Source organism: Scophthalmus maximus, chromosome 22 (genome assembly GCF_022379125.1).
Source record: "Scophthalmus maximus strain ysfricsl-2021 chromosome 22, ASM2237912v1, whole genome shotgun sequence".
Taxonomy (NCBI): Eukaryota; Metazoa; Chordata; class Actinopteri; order Pleuronectiformes; family Scophthalmidae; genus Scophthalmus; species Scophthalmus maximus.
The window spans coordinates 11,219,199-11,232,955 of NC_061536.1; the positions used below are offsets into that span (position 1 = coordinate 11,219,199).

At 44.3% G+C, this 13,757-nt stretch overlaps 2 protein-coding genes across 2 annotated transcripts in view; one reads left to right on the plus strand and one right to left on the minus strand.

The window, feature by feature from the left end:
• Window positions 1–7,976, plus strand: part of ext1b (exostosin glycosyltransferase 1b) — a 95,352-nt gene extending 87,376 nt beyond the window's left edge. The window contains exons 9-11 of the mRNA XM_035620117.2: window positions 2,028–2,188; window positions 2,811–2,982; window positions 4,240–7,976. Coding sequence (XP_035476010.1) covers window positions 2,028–2,188; window positions 2,811–2,982; window positions 4,240–4,425 — 519 coding nt within the window. The 3' untranslated portion in view covers window positions 4,426–7,976. The remainder of the gene's footprint in view (window positions 1–2,027; window positions 2,189–2,810; window positions 2,983–4,239) is intronic.
• Window positions 7,977–10,274: 2,298 nt separating this feature from the next.
• med30 (mediator complex subunit 30) overlaps window positions 10,275–13,757 on the minus strand; it is a 28,694-nt gene continuing 25,211 nt past the window's right edge. The window contains exon 5 of the mRNA XM_035620127.2: window positions 10,275–10,967. Within this exon, the coding sequence (XP_035476020.1) occupies window positions 10,872–10,967 (96 nt within the window). The 3' untranslated portion in view covers window positions 10,275–10,871. The remainder of the gene's footprint in view (window positions 10,968–13,757) is intronic.

Below are 13,757 nucleotides of genomic sequence, written 5' to 3' on the forward strand. Positions count from 1 at the left end.
CGTTACGAACTCTTTCCATGTGCCAGTGCAACTCTCTGATTGCATTTCCTCTCAAGATTAATTTTTTTTATCTTTCTCTTTGTCTCCGATGTTTTCAAGTTATCACTCTGCCGCTTGATCCCTGAATCACGTAAACAACTCAAACTTTCACTCCCGAGGTCTTACTTTTTTCCAACCTCTTCTCATCTGCCCATCATTTCTTTCTCTCTCTCCTCTTCTTTCCATTTCTACCTTTTTTTTTTGCCATACCTCTCGAATCCCTTCGTTCGAAAAGCAGCGCTGTTATGGGGCATATTTGTTCCACGTGCTGTCGGGATTGTTGCTGTGTTTCTTTCTTCCCGGGGACACGTTCTGGCGCCGCACCATGGGAAGCCAGATGTTGCTTTGAACAATTGCAGAATTAGATCCCATAAAGGCTGTTTGTGCGGCGGATCAAGATGGCAAGGCAGAGCTGGCAGCGGAGGGGGAATCCCAGAATCTACCCGCGCTTCTCCCATGAAGGCATATCTGGTCGAAAAAAGAAAAAACAAGTTTTGGAGACGAGGCAACGTTGATGCCGGTGCCGCGAGCAAATTAACACGAATGTCCAATGACAGATTACTGAAGTGTGTCCTCGTCCATTCACCCTTCCCGTCTTATAAAAACCGTCAAGTGCACAGCTTGAGAAGCGAAGCCTCAGTGACACCGTCGGCCTCCCGCCAAGAACAAAATCCGTTTTGTCCTCAGCTCTCTTCGCCTTTGAAGTGAGGACGTTGAGGAGGAGAGTTATCCTTCACAATAAAAGCCCTCTGTTTTGAGCAGTCCTTCCTTTTGAACGTGACAAACATCAAAAAATGTCTTTGATATCATTTCAGCTATCTTCCCTTTTTTTCCCCATCTGAAAGCAAAAGGGAGTCGCAGCTCATCCTCTTCTTTTCCCTGGGGACTTCCTTTGTCAGGAAGAGCGGATGAAATGTTTATCATGTTTAATGGTGGATTTTGATTAAGTATCCGTTAATATAATACAATATAAACACCCTCTGTGTGTAGTGTTTGTGTTGCACTATGCGGCTGTTTGTGGAGCCACCGAGCTCTTTGTGATGTTTTCATCTAACTCATTTGATTGAGCGCTTTGATCGCCGCCACAGAAGTTTGCTGCAGGCAGCTGCTTAGGAAACGCAGCTTTGTGTTTGATGAGGTGTCTTTTTTTCCCCCGTTAAAGTGTGCTTGACTGTGCAAGTTCCTTTGTCGGCTCCCCCTGTAATCACTTTATGTTTTCCTCTCTGTCTTTTTTTTCCTCTTACACAATATAAACTATGAATAGATGCGGTTAACTCCGAACATTACATATTTAAACAAAAACGAATCTGGGATTCGCTTCATTTCCCGGCGTTTTGTTCCTCCAGGGTTTCTTCATCTTGCTTTGTTGCATTTACAAATGTTTTCATTTTGGAGGATAGGCAGGAGATATTTTGTAGTACCTATTTCTTTTAATGAGGTATTTATACTGTAACAGTATATAAACTGTAACTTTAAGGTTACATTTTTTATTGATGAACACTTTGTACATTAGTCATAAGCCTTTAACGACGAAGGTTGTCAGGTTTGGAAAACTCCCTCTGGTTTGTCTTCATATCTTATTTGGTGGCATTTATAAATGTTGGAAGGGTTCAGGTTTGGTGACATAATTATAAAAATAATTTAAGAAATAATGTATGTTTGTTTTAAGGCATGCTTAACATAGCTACAAGTAATGTATGAACTAAATTAAATGGAAAACTAAAAGTAATGAATGAAGGGATTTTTTTGTAGGAGGATGAAAACAATCCAAAGTTATTTCCTTTTTCCCAACCTGGCAACCCAAACGTTATAACCAGTTGTTACTGATATTCAAAACATTAGTAAATGAGATATTTAAGAACGAATGAAGCCACTTGTTCCAATAACAAAGGACCTCCTTTTCGAATAGTTATAAAGTTGGACCCGTCGGTATGTAAATGTTTTAAACACAGTTTGTAAACTCGCCGTGTGTCTCTCTCTCCGTCCAGGTGGACTTTGCCTTCACTGTCTGGCAGAGTTTTCCGGAGCGCATTGTGGGCTACCCCGCACGCAGCCACTTCTGGGACAGCAACAAGGAGCGCTGGGGCTACACGTCCAAGTGGACCAACGACTACTCGATGGTCCTGACCGGGGCGGCCATCTACCACAGGTATCAACACACATCTGCTTTCCTTTCCGTGTTTACACTGCTCTGCTGTTTTCTCTCACGCTCTTCTTCTATTCTCTCCTCTCCTGTTCTCTTATACGAGGATCACAGCTCTGCTCTCCAGTGTCTCTCTCTCTCTCTCTCTTTTGATACGACTCTCTTTGATGCGGTGATCTGTAGATCATGAAAGTGGGTGTGATGTTCGTCGAAGTGCAGCCTCAGGAAACACGCGCCGTGTTTCATCCAAAATGTCAATTTGTCTGCTACACGCCGTGTTCCGTTCCCGCGTTAAGTGAAACCACAGCCCCCCTGTCAGCTTCGATGTGGCCTCGCTCGGCCGTGATGGGAACAGTCCATTAATCCGGAGTCAGCCAATCACGGCGGCCGCCGACGCTTAAACGCTTTCGATGAGTCCGATGTCCATCCGTCTGAGGACTCGAAGAATTTGTCACCTGGTTGAATTGGGTTTTATCCAGGGGCTTCGACTTTCGACACAAAAAAGGTGTCGCAAAATTTGTGATGCATTTAAAATAAGTTCTGCGTAGTTTTTTCTGTGTGTGTGTTGGGTCAATATTTAAATGTCTGAAATGTAATTTATTTTACGTATTAATCTCGTCTCCCGCAGGTATTACCATCATCTCTACACCAGCTACTTGCCCACGAGTCTGAAGAGCATGGTGGACCAGCTGGCCAACTGCGAGGACATCCTGATGAACTTCCTGGTGTCCGCCGTCACCAAGCTGCCTCCCATCAAGGTCACGCAGAAGAAACAGTATAAGGAGACCATGATGGGACAGGTGAGAGTCAAACGTGTTCTGAATTGAAGAAAACATGTAGATGTAGTGGTTATTTGTTTTTAAAACCAATGAAGTTCTGGAGTGAACTCTCGTTGCTTTATACGGTAAACAGGACAAGTTAGCGACAGCGGAAAACACAAGAGAGGAAGTCGTGTCGGTCTTATAAAGCATTACATCATCATTTCTATTCCAAAATATAGGAAGTGAGCCAGCGGATGATTTATTGAGGAGCGTTAATGTCGTGTTCAGTAATGGTTTTCTCTCCTCACTGTGGCTGACGTTCGGATGCAGATGAGAGTCACCGTCAGTCTTTTTCATGTGTCCTGAACGTCTCCGTTCCGCCGGTGATCTGAAGTATTGGATGAGCTCGAGTGAACTTTCATGGACACACTGTTCCAGATGTGTGGATTTTAAAGTGGCTTTAAAATATGTAGATATTGATACAGTTATGTAGATGATATTAAGGCTGGTTTTGGTCTGGAGCCCCGACCGATATGGTACAGACATAAACTGTAGTGACAGCCGACATTTATATCTGTGGGGGGAATGGCAACGATTCCTATGATGTCGTCATCGAACACTAAAGACAAAAAAATGTAATCGAAGCTTGATATTTAACAATTTAACCATAAACTTTATTATAAATAACTATAAATGAAAAGAAAACACGGATACAACCAAATATATTGAATTCGAATAGAGAAAATGAACATGAATGCAGATCTTTCCTGCATTGTTTAGTCTATATTATTCGGTTTTCATATCATCACATATCTTCTTTTTTTTTCGGCTTCTAGTTGTGATTCCTCTACTCATCTCTTGATCTTTCAGCCATTTAAAAATTACTGTTTGCATTTAGCTATTTCAGCTGGTCATCTTTCTGATGATGGATCATTTATTGCTTTTTACATTTCTCTGCTCGCATACTGCTGAGATTTTTGACGATGTGGTTTTAAGCGGTGACTCAGGTGCGTGGGAGGTGTTTGCTTCATGCAATCATAGCGTAAAGGTTATTGTGACATTACATGTGATAAAGATCAGGAACACACCAATTTGGATCCTAAGCGGTTGTTAATTTTTTTAAAACACAAATTTAAATCATGATCCCTAATTTCTCCGATTAGTCGAGCTCCTCCTCAGTCTCTCCACGTCCGCCCTCTGGGACACAATCGCCCCGGTTGAGAATCACTGATATAAACCTGATGATTATTCATAACACTGATGACTCTAAAAACGATTCTCTCTCTCTCTCCTCAGTCTTCGAGGGCGTCTCGCTGGGCCGACCCCGACCACTTCGCCCAGCGGCAGACCTGCATGAACAAGTTCGCCAGCTGGTTTGGCGGCATGCCGCTCGTCCACTCGCAGATGCGGCTGGACCCCGTCCTGTTCAAGGACCAGGTCTCCATCCTCCGCAAGAAATACAGGGACATCGAGAGGCTCTGACAGGACTGGCGCCCCCTCGGGGGAGACCCCGCGCAGGGGGAGGCGCGAGGGACCGACTCGGCGGAGAGTAGACGTCGTAGGACTACGGCAGCAGCAGGATGGACGGGGAGCGTCGCCGCTCTGTCTTCCACTCAGCACATTGCCAATGACCACGCCGCCACCGCCGCTGCCGCTGCCAGGACTTGACGCGGAGAGGGACGAGTAGGAAAATCGAGCAGATGGTGTTTGGATTTGAAAAAAAAAAAAACACAAACAAAAAACAGTACACACAAAGCTGGTGGACAAGCCAAACAGTGCAGTGCGTGTTTCACACACGGCACCACACACACTACTGACGACGAGAAACTCTTGAATAGAAGAATATTTTTTTGTACGACGCGAACAAGGAGCGACGTCGACTCCCCTGCTCATTCGGCACATGTACAGGACGGTAGAAGAGGGAAGGCGTTCGCGAACCTGGCAACCCCCCAGCCCCACCACAAATCCTATACCGGTCGCCCCTAGCAACCCCTGGACTCACTACCTAACCCCCTTTTTACAGCCTGGGAAACCCTGTTTCTTTAGTTGTACCGTTTTGTTTTGTTTTGCAGCGGTGTCCAGCCGTTGCTCTCCGATATCCTTGGATATCAACGCGCACACATCCTTGAGCCTGAAGGTCTGAAAACATCCCGCGTCTGTTCCCATCTTCAGCTCATTCCCTCTGTGATCTGACGATATGGCTTTTGTTAACGGTCTATCTGCTTCTCTGTTATCGCCGAGATAAGTTAGAAAAACATCTCGCCTCATATCCCCGTTTTACCCATGGCAGTTGTACTTTTCTTATCTTTTTTTTTTTTTCCATACTTTCATCATCTTTTATTTCCCCACCCCCTTCAAACGCTCTGCAGTTTCACTCTCCTGCGTGTGTGAGAGTGTGTGTTTGTGTGCGTGTACAGAGCCCTTGAGAAGTTGGCTCATCCAACCATAAGCTCGAGTGGAGGACATTTTCCCTCCGTTCGGAACGAGCGAAATGAACATTTCCGTATGAAATGGAGCAGAACGCTGCATCCTAACACAAACTTGTTTCGCCCCCATTATTTTATTTTATTTTCCCGTCCTCGTCCCGCACGGCCTCAGAGAACCGTCGTTGCAGAGAATAGCAGGGTCTTTTGGTGACCGGCGACATTTCACAGTGCGAGTGCTTGTCTAGAGAGATTCTTTTCTTTCTTTTTTTAACGCTGAGTGCCATTCTGACATCAGAGTCTGCCTTTTAAAATTGTTTATTGCACATCACGTTGCCTACATCAGTCTGAGATGCCTCGGCGCTCTCCTGTTGAAGTATTCTAGTCATCAGTCCAATGTTGCTCTCTCCTGCCGCCCTTTTTCCCTCCCTCCCTCCCCGTGACATATCAGAGGACCTCGGAGCCATTAGGTTGACAAAAGGTTTTCTCCTCCATTTGTCAGGCAGAGATATGTTTTGGGCTCCAATTAGCTTAAACCCATTTCATTTTGGAGTGCCGCATTATTCCCCTGGGGATGAGCTGTTGATGAAACACTCTAACATTATGGGCCATTGTGTTGTGAAAGCGGTGACCCACAAATATGACCTGCTGGATAATGCTATAGCCTTGGGGAGGGCAGCTTTTTTTCTCTCTCTCTCTCCTCTCCCTCCCCTGCTCACATCACATCGTCAAACCGCCCCTGACATTTTTTGCACCTTAAACATCGGACGAGCGAATGGGAAATACTACAAAATCAGCCGCCTCGACCTCTCGATTGAACATTTCAAAGAGGCTGTCTGAGAAAATTGTCCGTCTCCGTGTTGTGTGCGCGCAGCATGCGGCCGTCCCTCATCTCGCTCACGCGTTCAGTTCGCAGACACTCTGAATGAAAAGCAGTGTGCTTTTAGTGGCCTTTTCTGTGAGGCAGGACATTCGGCACAATGTCTCTCAGCCGAAGCATGTCAGCGTGCGCGTTGATCAGCGGCGGTCGTTCAACAGAGGTTCACGCTTTCAATACTGCTACAGCGTCTCATATCGAATCCCTCATCCATCATTGTTTTGAATATGATGTTTGTATTTTGACATTCTGGGACTTTTAAAGTTTGGATTGTGTTTTTTTGGGGGGGGGGGGCCAGGAGAGATTTATGATTTGTTTAATGCCGAGTCACAACAAAGTGTTGAAACATCTGCAACATGTGATTCTGAGAAAAAACTTCTCTCAGTCTGCATCTGGTGCCCATTTCATCCTCAGAGAACCATATTGTTTGAATCCATATCAAAGCCTTTTTTTTTATGTCTGATTGTTTCAATCACTGTTGTTGATCATCCTTGAGAGAACCACATCCCCCAGCTTTGCAAAAAAAAAAAAAAAAACACACCACCACCAACCACCACCCATTTCAAATCCCTGCAACTCCCAGCTCTGTACATAGACATATTTATTTTTTGGAAAGAAAAAAAAAACTTTAAGAAAGAGAAAAAAAAAGAGCACCGTACGATTCGAGATGCCGTGGCGAGAACATACGACTGATCCGGCATCGCTGAGAGGAGCTAATGGTATTTATTCATTTTTATTCTCCACACGCTGCGCACGTTTATCCAAACAGATGCCGATACACAACTCATGTTATGTTTCACTCCGCATTGGTCCATCACGAGAGAGAGATGTTCAGAGTCGTAAGAATCGGGAGTTTTGACTCCTGAACAAGATTGCATACGCCGGCGATGGGAGGAGGATTGGATTGGTCCGCAACCATCTTGCCTCTCCACGGGAGTCAAATTGCAAAGCCCCAATAAAGACTACGCCATACGGAAACACGGGGAATAATAAGCAGCTGAGTCCCCTTTTACCAGATGGAAACAGTTTTTTTAGATGCTGTTGTAACATCTTCCCCCCACAATGCATTTGCAATTATGGGTCTGGGGCTCTGACACAGTTTGTATTTAAATTGCCTCTTTCACAGCTTGATTTCAGGGGCAGATAAGTTGGCAACAGAAATCTGGCGTCTCTGCCAGAGTGAGACGAGTGTGAGTTAAAAAAAAACGCCTGAGGAACATTATGCAAGTTATCGTTGTCGGGAAGGTTTTTACCCCCAAAAAAGTTCCGCGCAGTCGGTCATTTGTTTTCTGGAAACCAGTCTGTTCTTGATTTGTGCCTTCTTTTTTTTCCTTTTTTTAAATCAACATTTCAGTTCTTGAGTCTGTCCGAGAGCATTTCCAGTCGACGGGCCGCAGTGACGCCGCGCAGCCCGAGCCTTTCGTACACTGGATGAGACACAGCTTCCATTCTCTCATTATGAAACACACCCTCGTTTTCATCTCTGTGTGTTTTAGGTGGGGACACTGTTGCTAAGGCGACCACGCATGACCACTCCCCGTTTTGGGATTATTTATCAGTTTGATCGGCTGAATCACGTCAGCACGTCGATCTGTGACGGACTGTCCTGATGCCTTCTCCTCCCTCCTACCTTGTAATTAACAGAAGACTTTTATAGGGGTCACAAATGAAATAGATAAAATGCCAATTTTGTAAGAATGATTTATAAAAAATAAACTCATATTTGATGATAACCGCATCTCTTTGTGTCCTTTTATAACAGGATGTGTTTATGAAGAAATTTACATGTGCATTTACGTACACATCGGGAAGGAATTTACAGAACACTGTACGAAACACTGAGTGTGGAGTCATAATTGTTCCCGCATTTGTGTGTTCTTGCTTTTTTGCTCGACATCAGAGTGTAACCCTGCACACTTCCTCAGCCCCTGACCTCTGCCTCGGCTGAGTGAGAACACACTCCATTGGTTATAATAGTCTTGCAATGCTGCATTGCCCTCAGAGATACAGTATAATAACCAGCACTGTATTAGACCACTGAGGAGGGGTTTATTAGTCGCTACTCACGAGCATTGATTTTTTTTTCTTTCTACTCTGCTGAAAGGCCTGTTTGCTCCTCCAATACTGTGCCGTCATTCTGTGTCTCCCCGAGGACAAAAGCCTCATAACACCTCAGATATGACCCTCGGCTTTGCTCTGAATTATTAAACGCACCTATATCAGACACCGATTTTTCTCATATGACTACGTGTTTGCACGTGTCCACAGATTTTAGCTCATGTTTGTGTTGGATTAAAGTCTTGGTCCCTCTCTTTACCACTCGCTTTTCTCATCCTCCAAATGAGACTTTTCAAAAGTTAAACACCCCTTGACAACAACAACTCCGCTATTATTTAAGAAAGCTCCCGCAGTGTTGGATGACTTTCGGGCAGAAATATTCACCAGTGACTACGAGCTTATCACAAGATGCAGTGCTAGCAAAAAAAAAATAATCTTTTGATGGATGCAAAACAAAGGTGGATGCTCTCACCTCGTAGACCGACCACAACCTTCGCAGCTTCACAGAGCCAGGAGGGAAAATGCAGCTTTGAAACACCAATGGCTGGGATCTGAGTCACAACACAAGTATTTCTGCGGCAATAAATCAAACTTTGATCACTCACACAACTCCTCAGACAACTGTCAGATTTGTTTAGCTCCAAACCACTCAGCGTGACGCTGTGGAAAATCAGGCTGCACTCATGCACATCAGGCCTTAATTTATCTAATCCTTCATTCGTTCATTGAAACGATGGCTGAGCAACATTTAAGAGGATGTCTATGTTGTTACGATGTGGATCTAAACAAATCCGCCCAATATGTCAACTGATCTCATCTTGTTGAAGATACATTCGTATAAGTCAGCGAATAAGAGAGCAGCAGAGAAAAAGGAAGGTTGAGGTCATTCAGAAAGTCACCATGACATTGTTTGTCCAAAAATGCAAATCAGAGATGAATCTGTGTCAAGATTGTTTGTTCATGTTGTGCATTGATGTTTCTAGGCAATTAGCAAATATATCGGTAGAAGGTTTGTCTCATACATTAATATCCTGGATCCGCCTCGATTGGAAGTGGAAGGAAAAAAAGTTCTTGAATCTCTCTTAGTTCGCATCCTCACCCCAAAATTTGAGTTTTGACGGACTTTGTTTCTGTCAGGAAACTATAATACATCATAAAGTCCAACTTTGTGGCTGAAAGTGTCAGAGGAGACAACATATCACTCTCTCAGGAGCAATCATTTTTCCTCCCTGAGAGTAAGAAGACATCCATTCGACAATTTGCTGCCCCGTTAGATTTGGATTCCGGTTGCGGTCGCAGCAGCTTAAGCAACGACGAAGCCCAGACATCCTTCTCCCCCAGCGACGTTTTCCAGCTCCTCCTCCTGGGGGATCCCGAGGCCTTCCCAGGCCAGATGAGATATATAGTCTCGTCTCCAGCGTGCTCCGAGTCCGCCCCGGGGCTTCCTGCCCGACGTGTCCAGAGAACCAATGGAAGTCACCCAGGCCACGTCGACTTGCTCATTTCGACACGAAGGAGCAGCGGCTCTACTCCGAGCTCCCTCCGGATGTCTGAACTCGTAAAGCCGGGCTCAGACGACAGGGGTTTTAAAATCGGAGCTGCATCACGCGTTTTGCCACAAACGATGTTAAGCTACCATGAATGAGAGTCAATGTGAATTTAAAAACTATTTTTTGGTTTATAATAGCAGCACATTGGTGCAAATGACATGACACACATCATGATGATGGAATTTGTGCTGTGAAAATCTACATTATGCCAATTACTAATTTTTTTTCTTTTCGGAGCTGTTTTTGTAGGCTAAAGATGACTCCTCCCCCTTCAACATTGTTTTCTTTTTACTCTGCATTTATTGTTTTGTGCTGGCTGAGATTTTATGACGAATAACTTTCAAGTTGAGGAAGTAGTGTGTTTAGTCCGAAGTTAACTTTTGATTTCTTGGAGTTGGCGTGAAAAAAGAAATCACAGCAACGTTTATCTTACAGCAGAATTCATTATAATGTCACGTCAAATCCAATCAGAGAGAAACATCAATAAGTTTACATCAAATAAAATCATCTGATCAATATAGTGAGAATAAAACTCTTTGTTTTACCACAATGTATATTTTTCTTAAAAGGCGTTAAGAAAACTCTTTAACTTTAGGGACTAAATGTACAGAACATGGGGATTAAATAATATATCAATATGTCTCTATTGAGCTAGTACCTACAAGTAGATAAAACATGGTATAGCAAAACTTCGGATTACTTCAGAGTCGTGAGGCTGATTTAAGTGAACTATATCGAGGTAGACAGAGTGTTTTCTACCATCGCGCCCTCCGCCCTTTAATGTGAGGTGTCCTTTTGTCTTCATTTGTCTCCTCTTGTTTGTTTTTCCGTCTTCTTCTTCTTCAGCAAACAGGCAGAAATCGGCAAAGTCTCCATTTCTTCTGTAAAGTGCAGCCCAAGCCGGTCTGTGCTACCCTGTCACTCGTCCAGCTAACTACCGTGTCTTCCTGCCCGTGATTAGTTGTGAAAGTGTGCATGTGTGTGTACGTGTGTGTACGTGTGTGAGTGTGTGTGTGTGTCTCAGCTCCTGACAGCCAGCATGGAGTTGATCTCCCAGATGAGGTTGCGCAGTTGGTCCATGATCTGCTTCAGCTGCTGATTCTTCTGCTTCAGCTTCTGCAAGAAAAATGACAAAAAGGAAAACAAAAATTAAGATTTTCAGATGCAAAACAACAACAACAAAAATACATCTATATGTCAGAGAGCCTGAGCTACTAAACAATTCGTCAATGGGTTTACAAGCCGCCACGCTGATGTCTGACACGTGTAACGTTTCCCTTCCTAATTTAGTGTGTTGGCACTCTAACAGTCGCTGATTAGCACTAAACACAAATTGCAGCTTAGGAGTGAATTAGCGGTAATTAGCTGTGCAGGTATTTGGTCATAAACCAAATTTACTGGACACGGGATTCATTAAAATTTTGACCTTTGAAATTTCAAGGCAGGACCTTGAATGTCTGTAGCATATTTCATGGCAATGACTCCAACAGTTGTACATGAGATTTCACTTGTCACATTTGTCACATTCAAAGACAATCCGTGATCCAACAGTCGTTGAGTTATTTCTATCTGGGCGCGACACCCGGTCGTAGCCAGAGACGGACCGTAACTTCAGGAGTGAACAACTGAATAGCTGCAACAGTTAATCGATTAGTAATCGACTACTCAATTAATCACCAACTATTTTGAATGTCGATGAATCAGCTCAAGAAAAAAAATCTAAATTCTCTGATTTCAGCTTCTTAGATGTGAATATTTTCTGGTTTCTTTGCTCCACTGTGACAGTAAACTAAATATCTTTGATAAGTGCAGACAAAAAACAAGTCATCTTGGGAGTTTTGGAAACACGGACCAGACAACTAATCGGCTAATCGAGAAAATAATCTACAGATTAATCAGTAATGAAACGAATCGTTACTTGCAGCTCTACCGGGGTTGTAGCTACACAGACAAAGTAGAGTGGGACTCGCACATATAGTTGCTTTTGATTAAATATTGAATGACGCCCACCTCTTTCTTTAACAGCGCACTCCGCATGGGATGGGGATTAATACGATTGAAAGCCACATTCAAACGTCAGGTATCTCCTTCTCCCACACACAATAGACAAAAGTTCCCCCACCTGCCTGATGACCTCTGCGCAAATATTGAGCACTTCAGACCACAGCCGCTCCGCTAATCGCTAAGCTAACACACGTGGGCCTTGCTTCAGGGGGTGTGGAGGCGCATCGCACGGGCAGCGAACGACCCGATCTCACCCGTCCGTCAGCGAACGCTTTCATCCACAGATTTTGCCTCTGAATGTGCCACAGAGAACTCTCGGGTCAACAGCTGCCTCGGCCTGAAGGGCCTCAAGTGCCCAGACCAAATAGAATGGCTCCCGAACCGCCGCTGGAGTCATGACAACATGACTTTGAAACGGGTAACTCGGGCAAAACATCTCCGTTTGAAGGTTTTGGGCAACTGCAGCACATCACAACTTCTTGCTCAGCTGCTTTTCTTCTGACGGAGAGAGAGAGAGAGAGAGAGAGAGAGAGAGAGAGAGAGAGAGAGAGAGAGAGAGAGAGAGAGAGAGAGAGGGACGAAGCTCCTTCACTCAGGAGCTACTGTATCTGCAGTGCAGTGGAATCTATTAAGATTAAATCCATCTCACTCTCTCAGTAACACTCCTTTAGCCGTGACTAATTACCAGCCATCTTTTGCGGCGCAGATAACACCTTGAGCAATCGATTTCACACGGCTCCCTTAATATCAACTGTTTAGCTGATTGTCCTTGAAGATATTCCAGAGTGGAACATTTGGAGGCCTTCCAGTCTCTCTCTCTCTCTCTCCCCCCGACTTTCACTTTGATTCTAAGTGTGTGTGTGTGTGTGTGTGTGTGTGTGTGTGTGTGTGTGTGTGTGTGTGTGTGTGTGTGTGTGTGTGTGTGTGTGTGTGTGTGTGTGTGTGTGTGTGTGTGTGTGCGCGCGCATTACAAGGGATATGCCTCATTACGCTGACAATCAAGTCTTGAAATAACTCATCATTTGCACTAAATTAATGATATGAAACTTTGAGCCTTTGCAATTTCAGTCCAACACTCATAAAAAAAAATTGTGCCCTTTTTTTTAAGCTAATGATTATTATTTTTGTACATGGAAACTTTTTAAAAAAGGGTTTTGGTTGTAAACGGGTAGATTTGGCTTAGAAGTCAAAATGTGTTGCTTCTGGATCCAGGTTCCTCCAAAAAAATATTTTTAGTAGTCTCATCTTTCTTTGAAGCCGGATATGAAATTCCACATTTTTTCACAGCAGAACAAGACCAGGGAGGCAGCAAAGCCTGCACAGATCGTTCATTATGAAAAGCTTGATGTATGAATAACACAACTGCTATTATCACAGAAGCGACCTGCAACCTGAGGGAGATGAGATTCCATTCATAACCTCATAAGGAGTGTAACTCTAATCCTTCACACCTATAATATGATGTTTAGAGATGGGTATATACGACGGAGGAACAAAGCAGAAGAAAGGAGATCTGATAGTCTTTTTTTCTGGTTTTAACACACAAAAGCAGCTCTTCAGGAACCGAGTGGAAGCACTCTCTAATTTCTTGGCCTGCCACTCAACAGCTGCGCCCCACAATAATGTTTTGATGCCTGTTCAATCCGCAGCAGGCCTCCTCTGACATGCTCCCGACACCGCATCAGCCGCGGCAGGGTGGCCAGTCAACAGCTCATGAAAGTAAACAAGGAAGCGCCGTCTGAGATCCCGTCTCCGAAGGCCTCCCGCAGACTGGCAGGCTGCCCTACCTGCTTCGTATAACCTGGAAACGCTGGCAGATGTCAGGCGCACTGGCGGAGGAGAGAGTGGAAAAGTACAGTGACCTCAGAGAGAGAGAGAGAGAGAGAGAGAGAGAGAGAGAGA